This window comes from Tinamus guttatus, unplaced genomic scaffold (assembly GCF_059628265.1).
Source record: "Tinamus guttatus ecotype Peru unplaced genomic scaffold, ASM5962826v1 Tinamus_guttatus_pri_ptg001064l, whole genome shotgun sequence".
Lineage (NCBI taxonomy): Eukaryota > Metazoa > Chordata > Aves > Tinamiformes > Tinamidae > Tinamus > Tinamus guttatus.
Window position 1 is genome coordinate 1 of NW_028289598.1, and position 26,756 is coordinate 26,756.

The 26,756-nt window shown below is 68.0% G+C and overlaps 1 protein-coding gene across 1 annotated transcript; it reads right to left on the minus strand.

Annotated features, from left to right (window-relative positions):
- Positions 1 to 1,432: 1,432 nt before the first annotated feature.
- LOC104573942 (lysine-specific demethylase 6B-like) lies at positions 1,433 to 25,855 on the minus strand. Its single transcript, XM_088538382.1, is given in 17 exon segments — positions 1,433 to 1,495; positions 2,868 to 2,996; positions 2,998 to 3,039; positions 3,977 to 4,103; positions 5,591 to 5,732; positions 7,986 to 8,173; positions 9,066 to 9,180; positions 10,646 to 10,794; positions 12,243 to 12,311; positions 13,550 to 13,614; positions 14,323 to 14,493; positions 15,271 to 15,305; positions 17,393 to 17,498; positions 18,486 to 18,612; positions 20,492 to 21,174; positions 21,301 to 21,456; positions 25,850 to 25,855. Coding segments are annotated over 17 exon segments (2,334 nt in total). The 3' UTR covers positions 1,433 to 1,471.
- Between the last annotated feature and the right edge of the window lie 901 nt (positions 25,856 to 26,756).

The following is a 26,756-nucleotide window of genomic DNA, read 5'->3' on the forward strand; positions in this document are numbered from 1 at the left end:
TCACAGTGTCACCTGGACACAGGGACAACCGTGTCACAGGGTCAAGGGGACACAAAGACACCCCTTGCCCCCACGCCGGGACTGTGTCTTCATGTCACTGGGACACCAGGACCCCAATGTCATGGGTGGTGTCACCCGGACATGGGGACACCCGGGCACAGGGACACTCATGTCACGGGGTCACCAGGACGGGGGGTGTCACTGGGACAAAGGGACCCTCGGGGCTTTGTCCCCCGAGACCCCCCCCCAGGACAAGGAGACACCACAACCCCTCCCCCACATCACGGGGCGGGGGGGGGTCACAGGTCACGGCCACCCCCCTCCCCCTGGTCACCAGGGGTCACCAGGGCCCCCCCCAGGACACAGTGTCCCTCCCCATGTGACACGGCCCCCCCCAACCTCCTGTCCCCCAAAGGACCCCCCCAGCGCGACCCCCCCCGCAATAAATAAAGTGACCCCCCCCCCCCCCGCGTATAAATTAAAAAAAGAGGCAAAAAAGACAATTTACAAAAAAAAAAAAAAAAAAAGAGCCTCGGGGGGGGCTCCCCAAGGTCCCCCCCCGCGGGGGAGGGGTCCCGCAGCAGCCCCCCCCGTTTTTGGGGAGGGGGTAGCACAGGCCCCCCCCCCTTTGCACCATGGGTTGGGGGGGGCACCCCGGGGTGCCCCCCTCCTTGTACACCTGAGCCCCCCCCGTGAAGAGGGGAGCGGGGGGGGGGCACCCAAAACGCCCCCCCTCCCCTGGGCCCCCCCCCCGGCCCGGACCCGTATTGGGGGGGGTGGGGGGCGGCTGGTTTTGGGGGGGGGCACCTGGGGGAGAGTTTTGGTTGCTAAAAGGTCCGGGAACTTGTGCCCCTCCCCCCGGCGCCCCCCCTGCGCCCCCTTAATGCTGAGGGGGGGGGCGCGGGGCCCCCCGGGGGCCCCCTGAGTTATAGGGGGCAGCCGGGACGCCCGTGTGTGGGGGGACCCCCACAAGATGGGGGGGGGGGCAGCGGGACCCCCCCCCGTTCCAGGGAGCAGTGACCCCCCCCCCCAACCTGGGGGGACCCCCAGACCCCTCTGAGTGATGGGGGGGGCAGTGGGGACCCCCCCAGGGACCCCCAAAGTCTGGGGGGGGGAGGAGCAAAAGACCCCCCCAACCCCCCGCTGTGCTGGGGGGGGGTTCCTCTTCCCCCCCTCATTTCGAGGGGGGGGCGGATTTCATTCCTATAAATTGATATTTTTGTAAAAAAAATGTGTTTTTCTCCCCAAACCAGCCCCCCCTCTCCAAACTGGCCCCCCCCTCACGCCGGCGCCCAACCCCCCCCCAGCGTCCATGGCGCCTCCGTCCGTCTGTCCAGGGCGGGGGCCCCCGTTTTGGGGCGATTTCTCCACAAATAAATAAAAAGTGTTCGTTGGGGGGGGGAGGCGGGCCACCCCCCCCGTGTCCCCGTGTCCCCACGGGTGCCCAGGATCCGCCTGGGCCGGGCAGGGCTCATCTGGCGCCGGGGGGAGCCACCTGCAAGGGACCGCGCGCAGTCAGCGGGCCCCAGGCGTCCGGGGGGGACGTGGGGGCCTGGGGGGGCGCTGGGGGGACACTGCGGGACAAGGGACCCATGGGGAGGGGACTGGGGCTGCGGGTGACATTGGGATGGGGATGGGGACACTGCGGGGACAAGGGACCCATGGGGAGGGGACCAGGGTTATGGGTGACACGGAATGGAGATGGGGACATTGGGGCACAAGGGACCCATACAGAGGGGGACCGGGGCTGCGGGGTGACATTGGGATGGAGATGGGGACATTGGGGGACAAGGGACCCACGGGGAGGGGACCAGGGTTATGGGTGACACCGGAATGGAGATGGGGACATTGGGGGACAAGGGACCCATGCGGAGGGGACCGGGGCTGTGGGTGACATGGGATGGGGACACTGGGGGACAAGGGACCACGGGGAGGGGACTGGGGCTATGGGTGACATTGGGATGGGATGGGGACACTGGGGGATAAGGGACCATGGGGAGGGGACCAGGGTTATGGGTGACATTGGGATGGGGATGGGGACACTGGGGGATAAGGGATCCATAGGGAGGAAACTGGGGCTGTGGGTGACATTGGGATGGGGACAGTGGGGACAAGGGACTCATGCAGAGGGGATTGGGGCCTGCGGGTGACACTGGGATGGAGATGGGGGACATTGGGGGACAAGGGACCCATGGGAGGAAACTGGGGCTGTGGGTGACATTGGATGGGGACATTGGGGGACACTGGGGGACAAGGGACCCAATGGGGAGGGGACCCGGGGCTGTGTGGGTGACACCAGGGAAGGGTTGGGGACCCCGGGTCCCTGGATGTCCCCAGGACAAGGTTGGCCTTGGCTGTCCCCGGGACAGGGTCGGCCCCAGGTGTCCCCAGAGGCACTGGCCCTGGATGTCCCCAGGCCAGGGTCATCCCTGGGTGTCCCCAGGACAGGGTCGCCCCTGGGTGTCCCCACAGGGGTTGGCCCTGGATGTCCCCAGGACAGGGTTGGCCTTGGCTGTCCCGGGACAGGGTTGGCCCCAGGCCAGGGTCACCCCTGATGTCCCAGGCCAGGGTTGGCCCTGGGTGTCCCCGGAGGGGTTGTCTCTGGGTGTCCCCACAGGGGTTGGCCCTGGGTGTCCCAGGCCAGGGTTGTCCCCAGGTGTCCCTGGAGGGTCACCCCCGGCTGTCCCCAGGACAGGGTCGGCCCCCAGGTGTCTCCAGGACAGGGTCACCCCTGTGCGTCCCCAGGCCAGGGTTGTCCCCAGGTGTCCCTGGAGGGGTTGGCCCTGGGTGTCCCCAAGCCAGGGTTGTCCCCGGGTGTCCCCAGGCCAGGGTCGCCCCGGGGGACGAGCGCGCGCCGCGGCACCCACCAGGGTGAAGCCGTCGTAGATCTGCATGAGCTCCTCGGTCTTGTACTGCTCGAGGACCACGACGCCGTGCAGGGCGCCGCTGCGGCGCCGCGCGCAGCCCTCGCAGTGCACCAGGTACGTGTTGCGCCCCGCCCGTCTCGCTCGTCACGAACAGGATGTTGAAGACCTCCACCTGCGGCGCCAGCCTTGGCCTCGGCCCCCGGACCGGCCCCACGGACCGGCCCCGGGGCCTTGGGCCCAAAACCAGCCCCATTGACTGTCCCATGGAGTGACTGTCCCTATTGACTATCCCCATGGCCCATCCCCATGGCCTTGTCCCAAAAACCAGCCCCATTGACTGCCCCATGGACTGACTGTCCCATTGACCATCCCCATGGCCCATCCCCATGGCCTTGGTCCCCAACCAGCCCCACTGACTAACCCCGTGGCCTTGGCCCCAAAGAACAGCCCCCATTGACTGCCCCATGGCCTTGGTCCCAAAACCAGCCCCGTGGCCTTGGCCTCAAAGAGCAGCCCCATTGACTGTCCCATGGACCAGCCCCGTGGCCTTGGCCCCGAAGAGCAGCCCCATTGCCTGCCCCATGGACTGACTGGCCCCATGGCCTTGGCCCCAAGGACCATTCCCATTGACTGGCCCCCCATGGACTGACTGTCCCCATTGACCATCCCCATGGCCCATCCCCATGGCCTTCTCCCCAAAAACCAGCCCCATTGACTGCCCCATGGACTTGGCTCCGTTGACCATCCGCACGGATCATCCCCATGGCCTTGGCCCCCACAGTCTTGTTCCCAAAAATCAGCCCCATTGATTGGCCCTATGGACTTGGCCCCGTTGACCATCCCAATGGCCCATCCCCATGGCCTTGGCTCCAAGGACCATCCCAATGGCCCGTGCCCATGATCTTGTCCCCATGGTCATGGCTCCAAAGACCATCCCCATGACCTTGGCCCCGTTGACCATCCCCATGGCCCGTCCCCATGAACTTGTCCGCACGGCCTTGGCCCCGTTGACCATCCCCATGGCCCGTCCCCATGTCCTCGTCCCCCCGGAGCCCCCGTGGCCCTCCCCCCGTGCCGTGGCCGTCCCCCCGTGCCGTGGCCGCACTCACGTCGCACTCGTTGCAGTAGTAGGCCGGCTCGTCCTTGACGCGGCCCTGGTAGGCGATCTTCTTGCCCGCGCGCACCAGGCTCTCGCGCTGCACCTGGCAGTGCTTGATGGACTGCATGAGGCAGTACCTGGCAGGGGACGCGTGGGGACACGTGGGGACGCCGTGGGGCACGGCCCGCAGCCACCCCGGGGTTCCCCTGCAGGTCCATGGCCCTGGCCTTGACATGGTCCTGGCCCCAAGGTGGCCCCGGCTCCCATGTGGCCCCATCCCTGGTGTCCCCAATCCCAATGTGTCCTTGTCCCCAATGCAGACCCATCCCTGGTGTCCCCAATCCCAGTGTGACCTTGTCCACCCCATGGGCCATCCCTGGTGTCCCCAATCCCAATGTGACCTTGTTCCCAGTGTGGCCCCATCCCTGGTGTCCCCAATCCCAATGTGACCTTGTCCCCAACACAGACCCATCCCTGGTGTCCCCAATCCTGCTTTGACCTTTTCCGCCCCATGGGCCAACCCTGGTGTCCCCAATCCCAATGTGACCTTGTCCCCAACACAGACCCATCCCTGGTGTCCCCAATCCTGCTTTGACCTTTTCCGCCCCATGGGCCAACCCTGGTGTCCCCAATCCCAATGTGACCTTGTCCCCAACACAGACCCATCCCTGGTGTCCCCAATCCCAGTGTGACCTTGTCCACCCCATGGGCCATCCCTGGTGTCCCCAATCCCAATGTGACCTTGTTCCCAGTGTGGCCCCATCCCTGGTGTACCCAATCCCAATGTGTCCTTGTCCCCAACGCGGACCCATCCCTGGTGTCCCCAATCCTGCTTTGACCTTTTCCGCCCCATGGGCCAACCCTGGTGTCCCCAATCCCAATGTGACCTTCTCCCCAGTGTGGCCCCATCCCTGGTGTCCCCAATCCCCACGTCACCCTGTCCCCAGTGTTGTCCCAGTCCCGACCCGATCCTGTCCTGAATGTCCCCAGTGCCGACGTGGCCCTGTCCCCGATGTCCCCAATCCCTGGTGTCCCCAATCCCCATGTCACCCTGTCCCCAGAGTGGACCCAGTCCCGGCCTGACCCCATCCTGAGTGTCCCCAGTGCCAATGTGGCCCTGTCCCCACTGTCCCCAGTCTCCATGTCACCCTGTCCCCAGAGTGGACCCAGTCCTGGCCTGACCCCATCCTGAGTGTCCCCAGTGCCAATGTGGCCCTGTCCCCACTGTCCCCAGTCTCCATGTCACCCTGTCCCCAAAGTGGACCCAGTCCCGGTCTGACCCCAACCTGAGTGTGCCCACTGCCAATGTGGCCCTGTCCCCAGTGTCCCCAATCCCCATGTCACCCTGTCCCCAGAGCAATCCCAGTCCCAGTCTGACCGCATCCTGAGTGTCCCCAGTGCCGATGTGGCTCTGTCCCCGGTGTCCCCAATCCCCATGTCACCCTGTCTCCAGAGTTGTCCCAGTCCTGGCCTGACCCCATCCTGAATGCCCTGTCCCCAGTGCCCCCATTACTCCAACGCTCCCAGCCCCATGGTGGCCCCATCCTTGTCCCCATGGCCATTGCTGCGGCCGGTGCCACCCGCCGCCGGTGCCCCCGTCCCCGGTGTCACCGTCGCCGCTCACTTGATCATCTTGTAGAGGTCGGGGTCGCTGATCTTGACGGTGCGGGCCACGTTCCAGGACACGTGGATCATGGGCACGATGGACTTGACGTTCTTCACCTCGTTCCACTCGTAGCGCTCCAGCGCCAGCTGGTACTGGTAGGCTGGGGACAAGGGACACGGCGTGACACCCGTCCCCGTGTCCCCCGCGCGGGTCACCGCCCCGTGTCCCCGCTCGCGTGTCCCCTGCTCTGTGCTCTGTGTCCCTGGTGGGTAGGACCCCCAGACTGTCCCCTTGGTGTCCCCATACTGGTACTGGTGAGGCCCTCCCCCTTGGTGTCCCCTTAGATGTCCCCTGCAGTGTCCCCCGCTGTCCCTCCAGTGTGTCCCACCAGTGGGGACTTCCCTCTCGGTGCCCCTCTGGTGACCGCTGTGATGTCCCCCTGGATGCCCCCTGTGCTGTCCCCCAGTGTCCCCATGGTGTCCCTGTGCTGTCCCCTGGTGTCCCCGAGGTGTCCCCGTGCTGTCCCTGCGCTATCCCCCAGTGTCCCTGCGATGTCCCCATGCTGTCCCCCTTGGTGATGCCCCCCTGGTGCCCCCATGGTGTCCCCCGTGGATGCCCCTCTGGTGTCCCCTGCACTATCCCCCCTGCTGTCCCCATGCCGTCCCTGCGCTGTCCCCACTGTCCCGAGCCATCCCTGTGCCATCCCCCATCGTCCCCATGCCATCCCCCGTGCTGTCCCCGTCCCCGCTGTCCCCCCGCGCCATCCTCGTCCCCACTGTCCCCATCCCTGCCATCCCCATGCCGTCCCCATGCAGTCCCTGTGTCCCCGCGCCGTCCCCACGTTGTCCCCGTGCCGTCCCCATGCTGTCCCCCGCGCCATCCCCACCGTCCCCGTGCCGTCCCCGTGCCGTCCCCATGCTGTTCCCTCCGTCCCCGTGCTGTCCCTGCGCCGTCCCCGTGTGCCATCCCCGTCCCCGCGCTGTCCCCGTCCCGTCTCTGCCGTCCCCTCCATCCCTGCACCGTCCCCACGTCCCCGTGCCGTCCCTGCGCCCCCTCGCTGTCCCTGTGTCCCCATGTCCCCACGCTGTCCCCGTGTTCCTGTGCCGTCCCTGTGTCCCAACATCCCCGCGCTGTCCCTGCATCCCCGCTGTCCCCATGTCCCTGCGCTGTCCCCCTCCGTCCCCCTGCCATCCCCCCGTCCCCACATCCCCGTGCCGTCCCCGCTGTCCCCACATCCCTGTGTCATCCCCATGTCCCCGTGCTGTCCCCGCGTCCCTGGGCTGTCCCCATGTCCCCACGCCGCCGCGTCCCCGTGTCCCCATGCCATCCCCGCATCCCCGTGCCATCCCCACATCCCCGTGCCGTCCCCGCTGTCCCCACTTCCCCGCGTCGTCCCCATGTCCCTGCGCTGTCCCCGCATCCCTGGGCTGTCCCCATGTCCCCGCGCCGCCGCATCCCCGTCCCCCTCCCCATGTCCCCACGTCCCCTTGCCATCCCTGTGTCCCCGTGCCGTCCCCACATCCCCGTGCCGTCCCTGCTGTCCCCGCGTCTCCGGGCTGTCCCCATGTCCCCGCGCTGCCGCATCCCTGTCCCCTCCCTGTGTCCCCACGTCCCCTTGCCATCCCTGTGTCCCCGTGCCGTCCCCACATCCCTGTGTCATCCCCATGTCCCCGCGCTGTCCCCGCGTCCCTGGGCTGTCCCCATGTCCCTGTGCCATCCCCTCCGTCCTCACGTCCCCATGTCCCCTCGCTGTCCCCATGTCCCCTCGCTGTCCCCGTGTCCCCGTGCCGTCCCCATGTCCCCGTGCCGTTCCTGCGCCCCCCGCGCTGTCCCCACCGTCCCCTCCATCCCCATGCCACCCCCACGCCATCCCCTCGCTGTCCCCATGTCCCTGTGCCGTCCCCATGTCCCTGTGCCATCCCCTCCGTCCTCACGTCCCCATGTCCCCTCGCCGTCCCCATGTCCCCTCGCCGTCCCCATGTCCCCGTGCCGTTCCTGCGCCCCCGCGCTGTCCCCACCGTCCCCTCCATCCCCATGCCACCCCCACGCCATCCCCTCGCTGTCCCCATGTCCCTGTGCCGTCCCCATGTCCCTGTGCCGTCCCCTCCGTCCTCACGTCCCCATGTCCCCTCGCCGTCCCCATGTCCCCTCGCTGCCCCCGTGTCCCCTCGCCGTCCCCATGTCCCCGTGCTGACCCTGTGTCCCTGTGCCGTCCCCACCGTCCCCCTCCATCCCCGTGCCACCCCCCACGCCATCCCCTCGCCGTCCCCATGTCCCTGTGCCGTCCCCATGTCCCTGTACCGTCCCCTCCGTCCTCACGTCCCCATGTCCCCTCGCCGTCCCCATGTCCCCTCGCTGTCCCCGTGTCCCCTCGCCGTCCCCGCGTCCCCTCGCCGTCCCCGCGTCCCCGTACCGGTGAGCGGCCCCACGTTCCAGGCGATGTTGTTGCACCAGCCCGTGGCCTGCACCCAGTGCACGGTGCCGGCGTTGATCCACACCAGGTCCCCGGGCCGCTGGATGAAGCGGTACACCGGGATGTTCGCGGTGTACAGGTCCTCCAGCACCGGCCACCACGAGCCCGTCAGGTAGTCCACGCCGTGCCTGCGGGGGACGGGGTCAGCCGCGCCGCGCCCCGCCCCCGGACACGCCCCCTCGCTGCGCGCCCCGCCCCTGGCTCCGCCCCCTCCATCTACCCGACCCTCGCACTGCCTGGACACGCCCCCTTCCTGCGCGCCCCGCCCCCTGCCGCCGGACATGCCCCCTTGCTGCACGCCCCGCCCCCGCACTCCTTGGACACGCCCCCTTCCTGCGCCCCGCCCCTGCACTGCCTGGACACGCCCCCTTCCTGCGCGCCCCGCCCCCTGCCTCCGGACACGCCCCCTTCCTGTCGCTCCCGCGCCCTCTGGCTCCGCCCCTTCCATCTGCCCCACCCCTGCACTGCCAGGAAACGCCCCCTTCCTGAGCGCCCCGCCCCCGCACGGCATGGACACGCCCCCTTCCTGTGCACCCCGCCCCTGGCTCCGCCCCCTCCATCTACCCCACCCCCTGCACTGCCTGGACACGGCCCCTTTCCTGACGCCCCGCCCCTGGCTCCGCCCCTCCATCTACCCCCCCTGCACTGCCTGGACACGCCCCCTTCCTATGCACCCCGCCCCTGGCTCCGCCCCCTCCATCTACCCCACACCCTGCACTGTCTGGACACGGCCCCCTTCCTGACGCCCCGCCCCTGGCTCCGCCCCCTCCATTTGCCCCACCCCCGCACTTCTCGGACACGCCCCCTTCCTGCACGCCCCCTGCCTCCTGGCACCGCCCCCTCTATCCACACCACCCCCGCACTGCCCGGACACGCCCCCTTCCTGTGCCCCCTCCCCCCGGCTCCGCCCCCTCTCCCGGGCTGCCTCCACCCCCGCCCCGGCCCCTCCTTCCCCAGCGGCAGCCCCGCCCCTGTGGCCCCGCCCCTGTGGCCCCGCCCCCGGGCGCTGGCCCCGCCCACTTGTCGCAGAAGGCGCTGATGGTCTCCCAGTAGTGCTCGTGCACCGCGAACCACTCGCAGTCGCCCGGCCCGATGTTGATGTTCACCGAGCAGAAGTTGTTGTTCTCCTGGTGGCCTGCGGCGACGGGCGTCACCCCGCTGGCCCCGGCGTCCCCGTGTGCCCTTCAGCGTCCCCCCATTGTCCCCATGTGCCCCTCATTGTCCCATTGTCCCCATGTGCCCTCCACCATCCCCACGTGTCCCTCATTGTCCCCATGTGCCCCTCATTGTCCCATTGTCCCCATGTGCCCTCTGCCATCCCCATGTGCCCCTCATTGTCCCCACGTGCCCTCTACCACACTCACATGCCCCTCATCATCCCCCCATTGTCCCCATGTGCCCAACACCATCCCAACGTGTCCCTCATTGTCCCCATGTGCCCCTCATTGTGTCCCCGTTGTCCCCATGTGCCCTCCACCATCCCCACGTGCCTCTCATTGTCCCCATGTGCCCCTCATTGTCCCCATGTGCCCTCCACCATCCCCATGTACTCCTCATTGTCCCCCATCATTGTAGCCATGTGCCCCTCATTGTCCCCCCATTCTCCCCATGTGTCCTCCATCATCCCCATCTGCTCCTCATTGTCTCCCATCATTGTCCCCCTGTGTCCCACTGTCCCTATGTGCCCCTCATTGTCCCCCCATTGTCCCCATGTGCCCTCCACCATCCCCATGTGCCCCTCATTGTCCCCCATCATTGTCCCCAAGTGTCCCACTGTCCCCATGTGCCCTCGTTGTCCCCCCATCATTGTCCCCATGTGCCCTCCACCATCCCCATGTGTCCCTCATTGTCTGCCCCAGTGTCCCCATGTGCCCTCCACATCCCCATGTGCTCCTGACTGTCCCCAATGTCTCCATGTCCTTTTGGTCAGCTGCGTTTCCGCCCCCCGTGTCCTCATATCCCCCCCATCTCTCCCCATATTTGGATGTCCTCATGTCCCTCTGTCCGCGGTATTGTCACCATCTCTGTGTCCCCATGTGCCCCATATCTCCATGTCTGTCTATATCCCCCATATCTCTTTGTTTCTGTGTCTCCATGTCCCCATGTCCCCATGTCCCCATGTCCCTGTGTCCCCATGTCCCCGTGTCCCCGCTCACCGGGCGTGCGGCTGCCGGGCACCTTCATGTAGAGCTGCACCGTGTTCATGCCCAGGATCGTGTGGCCCCATGTCCCCGTGTCCCCATGTCCCCGTGTCCCCGTGTCCCGTGTCCCCATGTCCTCGTGTCCTCATGTCCCCATGTCCCCATGTCCCCGTGTCCTCATGTCCCCATGTCCCCGTGTCCTCATGTCCCCATGTCCCCGTGTCCCCATGTCCCCGTGTCCCCGCTCACCGGGCGTGCGGCTGCCGGGCACCTTCATGTAGAGCTGCACCGTGTTCATGCCCAGGATCGTGTGGCCCCATGTCCCCATGTCCCCTGTCCCCATGTCCCCATGTCCTCATGTCCCCAGGTCCCCGTGTCCCCATGTCCCCATGTCCCCGTGTCCCCGTGTCCACGTGTCCCCATGTCCCCATGGCCCCCTGTCCCCGTGTCCCCGCTCACCGGGCGTGCGGCTGCCGGGCACCTTCATGTAGAGCTGCACCGTGTTCATGCCCAGGATCGTGTGGCCCACGTGGCTCAACATGTTCCCCGTGGACGACACCCGCATGAAGGCCGGGAGCTTGAGCAGCTCCTGCAGCTGCGGCTTCCACCTGCGCGGGGACACGCGGCGCGGGGACGGGTCACACGGGGACACGCGGCACATGGGGACACGTCACATGGGGACACCCGGCGCGAGGACGGGTCACACGGGGACACGCGGCACCGGGGACACGTCACACGGGGACGCATGTCACATAGGGACCCGCAGCACCGAGGGACACGCGGCACCGGGGACGGGTCACACGGGGACACGCGGGAGCAGGGACACACGTCACATGGGGACACGTGGCACACGGGGACACATCACACGGGGACGCATGTCACATAGGGACCCGCAGCACCCAGGGACACGCGGCACCGGGGACACGGCACACGGGGACACGCGGGAGCAGGGACACGCGTCACATGGGGACATAGCACCCAGGGACACGCAGCACCGGGGACACATGGTGTGGGGATGTGTCACACGGGGACACGCATCACACGGGGACATGTCACATGGGGACACGTCACATGGGGACACGCATCACACGGGGACATGCGGCACGGGGACGTGTCACACGGGGACACGCGGCACCGGGGACACGCGTCACATGGGGACACAGCACCCAGGGACACACAGCACCAGGAACACATCACACGGGACACGCGGCATGGGGACGTGTCACACGGGGATACGCGGCACACGGGGACACGTGTCACATGGGGACACGGCACCCAGGGACACATGGCACCAGGAATATGGCACCCAGGGACACGGTACCAAGGGACATGGCACCCAGGGACACATGGCGCTGGAGACATGCACCACCCAGGAACACACTGCACCAGGGACACGCACCACTGGGGACATGGCATCAAGGGACATGGCACCCAGGGACACATGGCACCAGGAACACCCGGCACGGGGGACATGGCATCGAGGGACATGGCGTCGGGGACATGTGGCACCCAGGGACACGCAGCGCCGGGGACGTGCGTCACCCAGGGACACGCGTCACCCAGGGACAGGTGACACCAGGGACAGGTAGCACCGAGGGACACTGCGCGGAGGGAAAAGTGTCACCAAGGGACACATGTCACAGAGGGACACGCGGTACCCAGAGATGCAGCAGCGGGGGACACGGCACCAAGGGACACGCGTCATGGAGGGACACGGTGCTGAGAGACACGTGTCACCAAAGGACATGGCACCAAGGGACGTGGCACTGAGGGACATGTGTCACCAAAGGACATGGCACCAAGGGATGTGGCACCAGAGGACACATGGCATCAAGGGACACAGCACTAAGGGACGTGGCCCTGCACACACGGCACCTTGGTGACACATGGCACCTGCGGGACGTGTCACCCGTCACCCGTGTGACCCGCCACCTGTGTCACCCGCCTCCCGGTGCCACCTGCCACCCGTGTCACCCGCCTCCCGTGTCACCCACCACTCGTGTCACCCGTCACCCGTGTCACCCGCCTCCCGGTGTCACCCGGCAGCCCCCCTCACCGCTTGGTGTCCGAGAGGTCGATGTTGGTCCCGAATTTGATGATTTGGTGGGATTTCTGCTCGGGATTGCTGCGGGGGGAGGGGGTTCAGGGGGACACCCCGGGGACACCCTGGGGACAGGGGTGAACCCCCAGTGACACCCCGGGGGTACAGGGAGCCCCCCCAGACACCACAGAGACACAGGGACCCCCCCAGGGACACCCCAGGGACACCCTGGGGACATGGAGACCTCCCCAGTGACACCCCAGGGGTACAGGGAGCCCCCCAGTCACCCCAAGGACACAGGGACCCCCAGTGACACCCCAGGGACACCCTGGGGACATGGTGACCCCCCAAGTGACACCCTGGCGTTACAGGGAGCCCCCCCAGACACCCCAGGGACACCCTGGGGACATGGGGACCCTCCCAGTGACACCCCAGGGGTACAGGGAGCCCCCCAGACACCCCAGGGACACAGGGACCCCCCAGTGACACCCCAGGGACACCCTGGGGACAGGGGTGAAGCCCCAGTGACATCCTGGGGGTACAGGGAGCACCCAGTGACACCCCAGGGACACCCTGGGGACATGGGGACCCCCCCAGTGACACCCTGTTGGTACAGGGAGCCCCCCCAGACACCACAGGGACACCCTGGGGACATGGGGACGCCCCCAGTGACACCCCAGAGACACCCTGGGGACATGGAGACCTCCCCCGTCACACCCCAGGGGTACAGGGAGCCCCCCAGACACCCCAAGGACACAGGGACCCCCAGTGACACCCCAGGGACACCCTGGGGACATGGTGACCCCCCAAGTGACACCCTGGCGTTACAGGGAGCCCCCCCAGACACCACAGGGACACCCTGGGGACATGGGGACGCCCCCAGTGACACCCCAGTGACACCCTGGGGACACCCTGGGACACCCCAGGGACACCCTGGGGACATGGGGACCCCCCAGTGACACCCCGGGTGTACAGGGATCCCCCCAGTCACCCCAGGGACACAGGGACCCCCCCAGGGACACTCCAGGGAAACCCTGGGGACATGGGGACCCCCCAGGTGACACCCTGTCGGTACAGGGAGCCCCCCCAGACACCACAGGGACACCCTGGGGACATGGGGACCCCCCAAGTGACACCCTGACGTTACAGGGAGCCCCCCCAGACACCCCAAGGACACCCTGGGGACATGGGAACACCCCCAGTGACACCCCAGGGACACCCTGGGGACATGGAGACCTCCCCAGTGACACCCCAAGGGTACAGGGAGCCCCCCATACACCCCAGGGACACCCTGGGGACACCCTGGGGACACGGGGACCTACGTGGGGGTGGTCTCCGTGGTGCTGTCGGGCTCTTCGGCCTCGTCATCCTCGCTGTCCTTATCCTCCTGCGGGGGGGACGTCCGGGTGTCACCGTGCTGTCACCCTGACCCACAGCCTCCACGTCCCCCGTGCTGTCACCCTGCTCTGTGTCCTCTGTGTCACCTGTGTCCCCTGTCCCCCACATCTCCCACGCTGCCCTGCTCTGTCCCCAATGTCCCTCATGTCCCCCATGTCGCTGTGTTCCCTCCTTGTCCCTCCATCCCTGCGTCCCTCACGTCCCCCATGTCCCCGTGTCCCCCGTGACCCCAATGTCCCCCATGTCCCCGTGTCACCCCGGTGTCCCCGTGCCCACCTGCAGGGACTCCTGGAAGGAGGACGCCTGGTACTGCGCGTACTTGGCGATGCTCCCCCATGTCCCCATGTCCTCCCCATGCCCCCGCCATGTCCCCATGTCCCCCCCGTGTCCCCATGTCCCCGTGCCCACCTGCAGGGACTCCTGGAAGGAGGACGCCTGGTACTGCGCGTACTTGGCGATGGTCCTCCATGTCCCCATGTCCCCCCCATGTCCCCATGTCCCTCATTTCCCCATGTCCCCCTGGTGTCCCCAGTGTCCCCGTGTCCCCGTGCCAATTGCAGGGACTCCCGGAAGGAGGACGCCTGGTACTGTGCGTACTTGGCGATGGTCCCCCATGTCCCCATGTCCTCCCCATGTCCCCATGTCCCCGTGTCCCCATGTCCCCTATGTCCCTGTGTCCCCATGTCCCCGTGCCCACCTGCAGGGACTCCTGGAAGGAGGACGCCTGGTACTGCGCGTACTTGGCGATGGTCGTGTGCGAGCGGCTGCTCTCGCAGGGCCAGACCTGCCGCGTCCCCGACAGGTCCCAGTTCTCGTCCGAGGGCTGCTGCACCTGCGTGCGCACCTCGACCGCGTGCTCGCCGCTCGCCTCCACCAGCGTCTTGGTGCTGAACAGCCCCAGGTCTGCGTGGGGGGACATGGGGGGACACGTGGGGACGCGTGGGGACACGGGGGGACACAGGGGGACGCGTGGGGACATGCGGATATGGGGATCCCTCCACCAGCGTCTTGGTGCTGAACAGCCCCAGGTGTGCAGGGGGACAAGTGGGGATGCGTGGGGATGTGGGGGGATGCAGGGGGACACGTGGGGACAGGGGGACATGGGGGCGTGCGGGGACATGGGGACCCCTCCACCAGCGTCTTGGTGCTGAAGAGCCCCAGGTCTGCGCGGGGGACATGGGGACATGTGGGGACGCGTGGGGACACATGGGGACACGTGGGGACGCGTGGGGATGCGGGGGGACATGGGGATATGGGGACACGGGGGTGAGCGGGGACAGGGGGGGACACAGGGACATGGAGACGCCTCCACCAGTGTCTTGGTGCTGAACAGCCCCAGGTCTGCGCGGGGGGACATGGGGACGCGTGGGGACGCGTGGGGACACGGGGGGGACACGGGGGGACATGGGAACATGGGAACATGGGGACGTGTCCACCAGCGTCTTGGTGCTGAACAGCCCCAGGTCTGCGCAGGGGGACATGGGGGGACATGTGGGGACACACGGGGACACGTGGGGACGCGGGAGGACATGGGGGGACATGGGAACATGGGGATCCCTCCACCAGCATCTTGGTGCTGAACAGCCCCAGGTCTGCGGGGGGGACATGGGGGGACATGTGGGGACACGGGGGGACATGGGGACACCTCCACCAGCGTCTTGGTGCTGAAGAGCCCCAGGTCTGCGCAGGGGGACATGGAGACGCGTGGGGACACGTGGGGACACGGAGGGACATGGGGGGACGCGGGGGGACATATGGGGACGGGGGGACATGGGGGTGAGCGGGGACATGGGGACACGGGGACATGGGGACGTGTCCACCAGCGTCTTGGTGCTGAACAGCCCCAGGTCTGCGCGGGGGGACATGGGGGGACATGTGGGGACACACGGGGATACGTGGGGACATGGGAGGACACGGGGGGACATGGGAACATGGGGATCCCTCCACCAGCGTCTTGGTGCTGAATAGCCCCAGGTCTGCGCTGGGGGACATGGGGACACGTGGGGACATGGGGATATGGGGACATGGGGACATGGCAGGGACACGTGGGCAAGTGGGGGCACGGGCACCGCACATGGGGACAGGGAAACATGGGGACAGGGGAGCACGGGGACACACGCAGCAGCACACGGGCACATGCAGGAGCACACACGTGTGCACAGGAACACACACGGCAGCACATGGGCGCACACACGGGCACACACATGCACACACAGCAGCACTCGCGTGCCCACACACACACACACACATGCACACGCTTGCACACGCGTGTGCAGCACTCACTGAGGCGCAGTGAGCCCGCCAGCCCACAGATCACGGCAGCGCACATGTGCACACGCATGCACACACGTGCACATGGGTGCACACACACACACATACGCACACACACATGCACACGCGTGTGCAGCACCCACTGAGGTGCAGCAAGCCCGCCAGCCTGCCGATCACAGCAGCACACACACACAACATACATGCACACACACAGGAACACGTATGCACACGCACACGCTTGAACACGCGCATGCTCACGGTCACTCACCGAGGCACGGCGAGCCCGCCAGCCCATGGATCACAGCAGCGCACACGTGCGCACACACACGTGTGCACACACATACATGCACACACACGTGCACACACACACGCTTGCACACACGTGTGCACACACACATACACGCACACGCTTGCACACGCGTGTGCTCACGGTCACTCACTGAGGCGCAGCGAGCCCGCCAGCCCGCGGATCACGGCAGCGCACACACACACACACACACAGATGTGCACATGGGTGCACACACATGCACACACGTGCACATGGGAGCACACACACACACACACACACACGCACACGCTTGCACACGCGCGTGCAGCACTCACTGAGGCGCAGCGAGCCCGCCAGCCCGTGCATCATGGCAGTGCACACATATGCACACACATGCACACACGCACACACACATGCACACACACACACCTGCACACACACACACACACACACGCTTGCACACGCGCGTGCAGCACTCACTGAGGTGCAGCGAGCCCGCCAGCCCACAGATCACGGCAGCACACACATGCACACATGCACACACGTGCACATGGGTGCACACACACACACATACACACACACACACGCTTGCACACGCGCGTGCCCACGGTCACTCACTGAGGCGCAGCGAGCCCGCCAGCCCGTGCATCATGGCAGTGCACACGTGCACACACACAGATGTGCACATGGGTGCACACACATGCACACACATGCACATGGGTGCGCACACACACACACACACACACACACACGCACACGCTTGCACACGTGCGTGCCCACGGTCACTCACTGAGGCGCAGCGAGCCCGCCAGCCTGCGGATCACAGCAGCGCACACACATGCACACACATGCACACACATGCACACGCTTGCACACACGTGCACATGGGTGCACACACACACGTGTGCACACACACACACACGCTTGCACACGCGCGTGCAGCACTCACTGAGGCGCAGCGAGCCCGCCAGCCCGCGGATCACGGCAGCGCACACGTGCACACACATGCACACACGTGCACATGGGTGCACACACACACACACACACACACGCTTGCACACGCGCGTGCAGCACTCACTGAGGCGCAGCGAGCCCGCCAGCCCGCGGATCACGGCAGCACACACGTGCACACATGCACACACATGCACACACATGCACACACGTGCACATACACACACATGCACACGCTTGCACACGCTTGCACACGCGCGTGCCCACGGTCACTCACTGAGGCGCAGCGAGCCCGCCAGCCCGCGGATCACCGTGATGGGGTTCTTGGGGTCGGTGCAGAACTGCAGCAGCACCGGCGAGAAGGCGTCGCGCTTGCTCTCCAGCTGGGGGGCGGGGCCTGTGAGCGGCCAATCGGAGACGCCGCCCCGCCCCCCAGCCTCGCCCCGGCCAATCGGAGCCGCCCTCCCCCCCCCCCCCCCGCCCAATCAGCGCCCAGCCCTGCCTGCCGGCCAATCAGCAGCGGGAGATGGGCCCGGGAGCCAATCAGGACCTGCCCTGAGCGGCAGCCAATAAGGGCTGGGATCCAGCGGATCCCCAGGCTGTGGCCAATCAGCACGCGGATGGCTTGCGGGCCAATCAGGAGCTGGCCCAGCGTGCAGGCCAATCGACACGCAGGACCCACCCCCGTTTTGTTACAGGGGACCAATCAGCATGCAGACCCCTCCCCCAAATCCCAGTACCCAATCAGCATGCGGATCCCACCCCCCCCCCCCCACCACAAAGGAACCAATCAGCTCCTCTCCCCCAGGACCCACCCCCATGGGGGTCATGTCCCTGTGCACGCAGGCCCCGCCCCTTCTCACACAGAAACCAATCAGCTGCGCCCCTCAGGAGCTCCCCCCATGGTGGGCATGTCCCTCTGCACACAGGCCCCGCCCCTTTCTCATAGAAGAACCAATCAGCTTCTCCCGCCCAGGAGCAGCCTCACATGGGGGGTGTGTCCTGTGCATGGAGGCCCCACCCCCTTCTCACAGAGGAACCAATCAGCTCCTGCCCCCCGGGAGCCACCCCCAAAGGGGGATGTGTCCCTGGGGGTGAAGGCCCCGCCCCTTCTCACACAGGATCCAATCAGCTCCTCCTCTCCAGGATCCGCCCCCATGGGGGCGTGTCCCACGCAGGCCCCGCCCCTTCTCACACAGGATCCAATCAGCTCCTCCTCTCCAGGATCCGCCCCCATGGGGGCGTGTCCCACACAGGCCCCGCCCCTTCTCTCACAGGATCCAATCAGCTCCCCCCTCCAGGATCTGCCCCCATGGGGGCGTGTCCCGAGCAGGCCCCGCCCCCCAGCACAGCAGCCAATGGGCACTCACGTAGATGCTGGGCGTGGGCGGGTTGAGGCGGTCGCGGGGCAGCGGCTGCTGCGGGTCCACGCGGGGCTTCACGGACTGCGACGGGGACAGGTAGGACTCGCGGAACCGGCCCTTGGGGCGCGCGTGTCTGCGGGGACAGGGACATGGGGACATGGGACATGGGACATGGGACACGGGGACATGGGGACACGGGGACAGGTAGGACTCGCGGAAACGGCCCTTGGGGCGCGCGTGCCTGCGGGGACAGGGACATGGGGACACGGGGACACAGCTCTTGGGGCGCGCGTGTCTGTGGGGACAGGGACATGGGGACATGGGGACGTGGGGACATGGGGACACAGGGACACAGAGACACGGGGACACGGGGCCACATGATCCTGGGCATGAACATGGTGCAGCTCTGAAGGTGCCCGGTAGCCACACGCCCGGTGTGCGGGGACATGGGACACGGGGACACGGCCCTTGGGGTGTGCGTGCCTGCGGGGACATGGGACATGGGGACATGGGACATGGGGACGTGGGGACACGGGGACAGGTAGGACTCATGGAAATGGCCCTTGGGGCGCGCGTGCCTGCAGGGACAGGGACATGGAGACATGGGGACATGGGGACACAGCCCTTGGGGCGCGCGTGCCTGCGGGGACAGGGACATGGGGACATGGGGACACAGCCCTTGGGGCGCGCGTGCCTGCGGGGACACGAGGACAGGGACATGGGGACATGGGGACAGGTAGGACTCGTGGAAAGGGCCCTTGGGGCGTGCGTGCCTGCGGGGACAGGGACATGGGGACATGGCCCTTGAGGCGCGCGTGCCTGCAGGGACATGGGGACAGGGACATGGGACATGAGGACATGGGGACACAGGACATGGGGCCAGGTAGGACTCGTGGAAGCGGCCCTTGGGGCGCGCGTGCCTGTGGGGACAGGGACATGGGGACATGGGGACATGGGGACACGGGGACATGGGGACGTGGGGACACGGCCCTTGGGGCGCGCGTGCCTGCGGGGACAGGGACATGGGGACATGGGGACGTGGGGACACAGCCCTTGGGGCGCGCGTGTCTGCGGGGACATGGGGACGGGGACATGGGACACGGGGACATGGGGACAGGTAGGACTCGCGGAAACGGCCCTTGGGGCGCGCGTGCCTGCGGGGACGTGGGGACGTGGGGACATGGGGATGGGGACACGCGGACGTGGGGACACAGGGACCCCCCCAGACTCCCCAGGTGCCCCCTAGGTCTCCCCAGATGCCCCATAGGTCCCCCCAGGTGCCTCCAGGGTCACCCAGGACCCCCCGGGTGCCCTATAAGACCCCCCAGGGCCCCCCAGGTGCCCCTAGGAACCCCCAGGATCCCTCAGGAGCCCCCTAGGTCTCTCCAGATGCCCCATAGGTGCCTCCAGGACCCTCCAGATGCCCCATAGGACCATTAGGTGCCCCTAGCACCCCGCAGGACCTCCCAGGTGCCCTATAGGACTCCCCAGATGCCCCATAGGACCATCAGGTGCCCCCTAGGACCTCCCAGGCCCCCCCATGTGCCCCATAGACCCCCAGGTGCCCCTAGGTCTCTCCAGATGCCCCATATGTGCCCCATAGGCCCCCAGGTGCCCCATACAACCCTCAGGTGCCCCTAGGTCTCTCCAGATGCCCCTCATAAGCCCCCAGATGCCCCATAGGACCATCAGGTGCCCCTAGGACCTCCCAGGCCCCCCCAGGTGCCCCATAGGCCCCCAGGTGCCCCATAGGCCCCTCAGGTGCCCCTAGATCTCTCCAGATGCCCCATAGGTGCTCCATAGGCCCCCAGGTGCCCCATACGACCCTCAGGTGCCCCTAGGTCTCTCCAGATGCCCCATAGGTGCCCCATAGGCCCCCAGGTGCCCCATACGACCATCAGGTGCCCCTAGGTCTCTCCAGATGTCTCGTAGGGGCCCCATAGGTCCCCAAGTGCCCCCTAGGTCTCTCCAGATGCCCCATAGGTGCCCCATAGGTGCCCCATAGCGCTCACTTGCTGGCGCGCACGACGTCGGCGGCGCTGTGGCTGATGGTGAGCTGGGCCAGCGGCAGCCGCGGCGGCTCCTCCGGCGCCGACGCCACGAAGGCGTCGCGGGCGCCGCCGCTCTCCACCTTGATGAGCCGGATCTTGAGCTCCTTGGGTGGCCCCTCGCTCAGCGCCCGCAGCTTCAGCAGGTCCGCGGAGCTCACGGGCGCCGGCGGCGCCTTGGCGGGTCCCGGTGTCACCGCGGCGGTGGTGGCACCGGTGCTGTCACCGTCGCGGCTCTGCAGGTCGAGCGCCGCCAGGACGGGGCGCTCGGCGCGCGGGCGCCGCGGGCGCCGCTGCCGTGGGGTGACGCTGCCCGCGCGCCGGGGACGCTCCTTGCGCGGCGGCGGCGACGGCGACGGTGACGCCGGCGGTGGCGGTGACGGCGACGCCGGCGGCGGTGACGGCGACGCCGGGGGACGTCCCGCCTGCTCGGCCAGCGTCTCGCACGCGCGGCTGATCTCCTCCAGCGCCTCGCACCGCGTCACCGGCGGCGTCCCCAATGGTGTCCCCAAGGGTGTCCCCAATGTCCCCGTGTCCTCGGAGGTAGCGGGCGGCGGGGGGCTGGCGGGGCGGCCCCGCTTGTGGCCCCCCCCCAGCATGTCGGCCAGGGACTTGAGCAGGTCGGCGGCCGCGGTGGCCTCGGCGCGCTTGCCGAACGGGTAGAGCCGCGGGGGCTCCGGCCCGGCGCTGCCCCCCGCCGCGGCGGCCGCGCGCGCCAACGGGGGCGGCCCGGGCAGCACGGGGACGCTGGGGACGCTGGGGACGCTGGGGACGGCGGGCGGCGGCGGGAAGGTGGTGGCACCGTCGCGCTCGTCCTCCTGGCGGATGGACTCGTCCAGCATCTTCATGATGGTGGCCAGGCCGTCGGGGAGGATCTTGGCGAACTCGGGGGGCTCCTCGAACGCCTCGTCCAGGGGGGGGGCGGCCAGCTCGAACAGGCGCCGGGGGCCGCGCGGGGACAGCGGGGACAGCGGGGACGGCGCCGGGGGGGGGGTCTTTGGATAGGCCGGGGCGGCGGCGGCGGCCGCGGGGGGGGGCGGGCTGGGGGGGCGGCGGCAGCTTCCTGAGCTTGCGGGGGGGCCCGGGGGGGGCCCGGCCTCGCGGGGGGGGGGCTCCAGCCAGAAGGCGGGGGGGGGGCCGCCCTTCCTCCCCCCCCTCCCCCCCCTCCTCCTCCTCCTCCCGCGGGGGGGGCGGGGGGGGCGCGGGGGGGCTCGGCGGGGGGGGGGGCCGCCGCGGGGGGGGGCGCGAAGAGCAGGCGCTCGAGGGGGGGGGGCCGGGGGGGGCGGCGGCGGCGGGGGGGGGTCTCCCAGCCAGCCCAGGGGGGGCTCCGGGGCGGCGGCGGGGGGGGGGGCGGGGGGGGGCGGCGGGGGGGGGAGGCAGCAGGGCCGCCCGGGGGGGGGGGCGGGCGCCGGGGCCCCCCCCCCGCCCGCGGCCCCCGGCTCCGCGGCCCTTTGGTGGCGCTCGGGACCCTGCGGGGGGGGCGGGGGGGGGTCAGGGAGGGGTCGGGGGCTGCCCCTCCCCCCCCATCTCCATGTCACCCCCCATCCCCCCACGTCCCCCCATCCCCTTGTCCCCATGTCCCCTTGTCCCCATGTCCCCCCATCCCCTTGTCCCTCCATACCCTGGTACCCACGTCCCCTATGTCCCCTTGTCCCCCACTCCCTTGTCCCCATGTCCCCCCATTCCCTTGTCCCCTCCATCCCCCTGTCCCCATGTCCCCCATCCCCCTTGTCCTCATGTCCCCCCCATCCCTTGTCCCCCTGTCCCCTTGTCCCCATGTCCCCCATTCCTATGTCCCCGTCCCCTTATCCTCATGCTCCCCATGTCCCCTTATCCCTGTCCCCCCATGTCCCCCCCATGTGCCCCACATTCCCCCATCTCCATCCCCTCGTCCACTCCATGTCCCCCATGTCCCTTTATCCCTGTCCCCTTGTCCCCGCTGCGTCCCCCCATGTCCCCCTCTCATCTCCATCCCCTCGTCCCCACCGTGTCCCCCATGTCCCCCTCATGTCCCCCATGTCCCCCCATCTCCCCATGTCCCCTTATCCCCGTCCCATGTCCCCCATGTCCCCTTATCCCGATCCCCGCGTCCCCCATGTCCCCCCATGTCCCTTTATCCCCATCCCCTCATCCCCGCCATGTCCACCCCATGTCCCCCATGTCCCCCCCATGTCCCCTTATCCCCATCCCCCCATGTCCCCTTTGCCCCCCATGTCCCTTTATCCCTGTCCCCTCATCCCTGCTGTGTCCCCCCGTGTTCCCCCCCACGTCCCCCATGTCCCCCCATCTCCATGCCTTTGTCCCCCCATGTCCCACATGTCCCCCCATGTCCCCTGCATGTCCCCATGTCCCCCATGTGCCCCCCATGTCCCCTTATCCCCATGTCCCCATGTCCCCTTATCCCCGACCCCCATGTCCCTCCATGTCCCTTTATCCCCATCCCCTCATCCTCGCCATGTCCACCCCATGTCCCCCATATGTCCCCTTATCCCCATCCCCCCATGTCCCCTTTGCCCCCCATGTCCCTTTATCCCTGTCCCCTCATCCCTGCTGTGTCCCCCCGTGTCCCCCCCACGTCCCCCATGTCCCCCCATCTCCATGCCTTTGTCCCCCCCATGTCCCACATGTCCCCCCATGTCCCCTGCATGTCCCCATGTCCCCCCATGTCCCCTTATCCCCATGTCCCCATGTCCCCTTATCCCCGACCCCCATGTCCCCCCATGTCCCCTTATCCCCATCCCCCCATGTCCCCCATGTCCCCCCATGTCCCCTTATCCCCATGTCCCCATGTCCCCCATGTCCCCCGTGTCCCCCCCCCGTGTCACTCACGAGGCGGGGGCCGGGCCCCCCCCGGGCGAGCGTGCTGGTGGCGGGGGGCGCCGGGGGGGGGGCGTAAGGCACGCAGGCGATGGCTGCTGGTGACACGCTGGGGGTGGCGCGCGCCCCGCGCGCCCCCGCGCGCCCTAAGGTCACTTGCGGGGGGGGGGGAGGCCGCGGCGCGGGGGGGGGCAGCCGCAGCGGGGGGGGCGGCGGCGGCGGCGCCCCCCCGTAGGCGGGGGGGGGGTACGGGAAGGGGGGGGCGGCCGGGCCCCGCGGCTCCTGTGGGGGACAGGGGACAGTGACGTCAGCGGGGGGGCGGGGACATGGCGGGGGGCACGCGGGGACATGGAGCATGTGGGGACATGGGGCACGTGGGAACATGGGGCATGTAGGGACGTGGGGACACGGGGCACGCGGGGACATGGGGACACAGGGACATGGGGACACGGGGACCTAGGGACACAGGGACATGGGGCACCTGGGGACATGGGCATGGGACACACGGGAACACAGGGACATGGGGACACGGGGCATGTGGGGACATGGGGCACGCGGGGACATGGGGACACAGGGCACCTGGGGACACGGGGGCCTAGGGACACAGGGACATGGGGCATCTGGGGACATGGGCGTGGGGCATGCGGGGACATGGGGCATGTGGGGACATGGGGCACATGGGGACATGGGGACAGAGGGCACGCAGGGACATGGGGACCTGCAGTCACGGGCATGGGGCACGTGGGGACACGGGGACCTAGGGACACAGGGACATGGGGACATGGGGACACAGGCGTGGGGCACATGGGGACATGGGGACACAGGGCACCTGGGGACACGGGGACCTAGGGACACAGGGACATGGGGCACCTGGGGACACGGGCGTGAGGGGACATGGGGCATGTGGGGACACGGGGCACGCGGGGACATGGGGCTTGCGTGGACGCAGGGACACGGCGGGGCTGCAGGGTGACCCCGGGGGGTGGCAGGTGACCCTGGGGGTGACAGGGTGACCCTGGGTGTGACAGGTGTCCCCAAGGGTGACAGGGTGACCGGATGACACCAGGGGGGTGGCAGGTGACCCAGGGGATGACAGGTGACCCAGGGGGTGACAGGGTGACACCAGGGGGGTGACAGGGTGACCCCGGGGATGACAGGGTGACACCAGGGGTGACAGGTGTCCCCGGGGGTGGCAGGGTGACACCAGGGGGGTGACAGGGCGACCCCGGGGGTGACAGGGTAACCCTGGGGGTGACAGGTGTCCCCAGGGATGACAGGGTGCCCTGGGGGGTGACAGGTGACCTGGGGGGTGACAGGTGTCCCCAGGGGTGACAGGGTGACCGGATGACACCAGGGGGGTGGCAGGTGACCCAGGGGGTGACAGGTGACCCAGGGGGTGACAGGGTGACACCAGGGGGGTGACAGGGTGACCCCGGGGGTGACAGGGTAACCCTGGGAGTGACAGGTGTCCCCAGGGGTGACAGGGTGCCCTGGGGGGTGACAGGATGACACCAGGGGGGTGACAGGTGACCTGGGGAGTGACAGGGTGACCCTGGGGGGTGACAGGGTGACCCCGGGGGTGACAGGTGTCCCCAGGGGGGTGACAGGTGTCCCCAGGGGTGACAGGGTGCCCGGGGGGGCGGTACCTGCGTGGCGGGGGGGGGGGGCGCCGCTCTTGCGCTCGGCCCAGGGCTCCAGGGGGGTCCAGAGGCCGTAGGGGGGGGGCCCGGGCGGCTGCGGCCCCCCCTGGGCACAGAGCTGGGGGGGGGGGGCACTATGAGCCCCCGGCCCCGGTACTACCCCCCCCAGCCCCGTTATTGCCCCCCCATCCCTTTATTGCCCCCCCGCCTCCTTTGTCACCCCCCCCGTTCCCTTATTGCCCCCTCAACCCCTTTATTGCCCCCCCGACTCATTTGTCACCCCCCCATTCCCTTATTGCCCCCCCCAACCCCACCGGGTCCCCCCAGTCCTATTATTGCCCCCCCCCACTCCCCTTTGCCCCCCGCCATTGCCCCCCCAGCTCTCTTTGCTCCTGCTATTGCCCCCCATTATTGCCCCCCATTATTATCCCCATCCCCCTTTGCCCCATTATCCCCCCATTCTTGCCCCGTTATTGCCCCCCGTTATTGCCCCTCGATTCTTCCCTTGTTATTGCCCCCCGCTATCCCCTGTTCCTGCCCCCTCCATTCTTGTCCCCCGTTATTGCCCCCCGTTCTTGCTCCCCCATTATTACCCCATTATTACTCCCCTGCTACTGCCCCCCTATTATTACCCCGTGTTCTTGCCCCCCCGTTCTTGCTCCCCCATTATTACCCTGTTATTACCCCCCCTTATTGCCCCCCTGTTATTGCCCCCCCCGTTATTGGTCCCATTATTACCCTCCCTGTTATTGCCCTCCCCATTCTTGCCCTCTGCTATTACCCCCCGTTCTTCCCCCCCCGTCCCCCATTATTGCCCCCCCATTATTACCCCGTTACTGCCCCCCCGTTATTGCCCCTCCATTACCCCCATTATTGCCCCCCCGTTATTACTCCATTATTCCCCCCGTTCTTGCCCCCCCCATTCTTGCCCCCCCGTTATTACCCCCCCCGTTATTGCTCTCCCATTATTACCCCCCCAATATTACCCCCCCGTTATTACCCCCCCTGTTATTGCCCCCCCCATTTTTACCCCCCCGGTACCTGCTGGGGGCTGCGGCTGCGGCGCCGCTTGGCCGGGCCGGGCAGCTCGTCCAGGGGGGGCCCCTCGGGGGGGGCTGCCCCCCGCTTCAGCTGCGCCCCCCGCTTGGCCGCGAAGCTCCTCTGCTGGGGGGGCGGGGGTCAGCGCCCACAGCGCCCCCCAATACCCCAGAGTGCCCCCCAATACCCCATAGCACCCCCTGATACCCCAGAGTGCCCCCCGATACCCCACAGCGCCCCCCAATACCCCATAGGGCCCCCCAATACCCCATAGCGCCCCCTGATACCCCACAGTGCCCCCTGATACTCCACAGCGCCCCCCGATACCCCATAGTGCCCCCCCAATACCCCATAGCACCCCGATACCCCACAGCACCCCCTGATACCCCACAGCGCCCCCCCCGATACCCTATAGTGCCCCCCAATACCCCATAGCGCCCCCCTGATACTCCATAGCCCCCCATAGCCCCCTCATAGCCCCCTATAGCCCCCCCAGGCCCCATAGACCCCATAGCCCCCCCCGGCCCCCATAGCCCCCTATAGCCTCTATAGCTCCCCACAGTCCCCCAGCCGCCCCCAGCCCCTATAGCCCCCATAGCTCCTATAGCCCCCATAGCCCCCATAGCCCCCTATAGTCCCCCAGCACCCCATAGCCCACATAGCCCCTATAGCCTCCATAGCTCCCTATAGCCCCCATACCCCCGTAGCCCCACATAGCCCCCCATAGCCCCCAT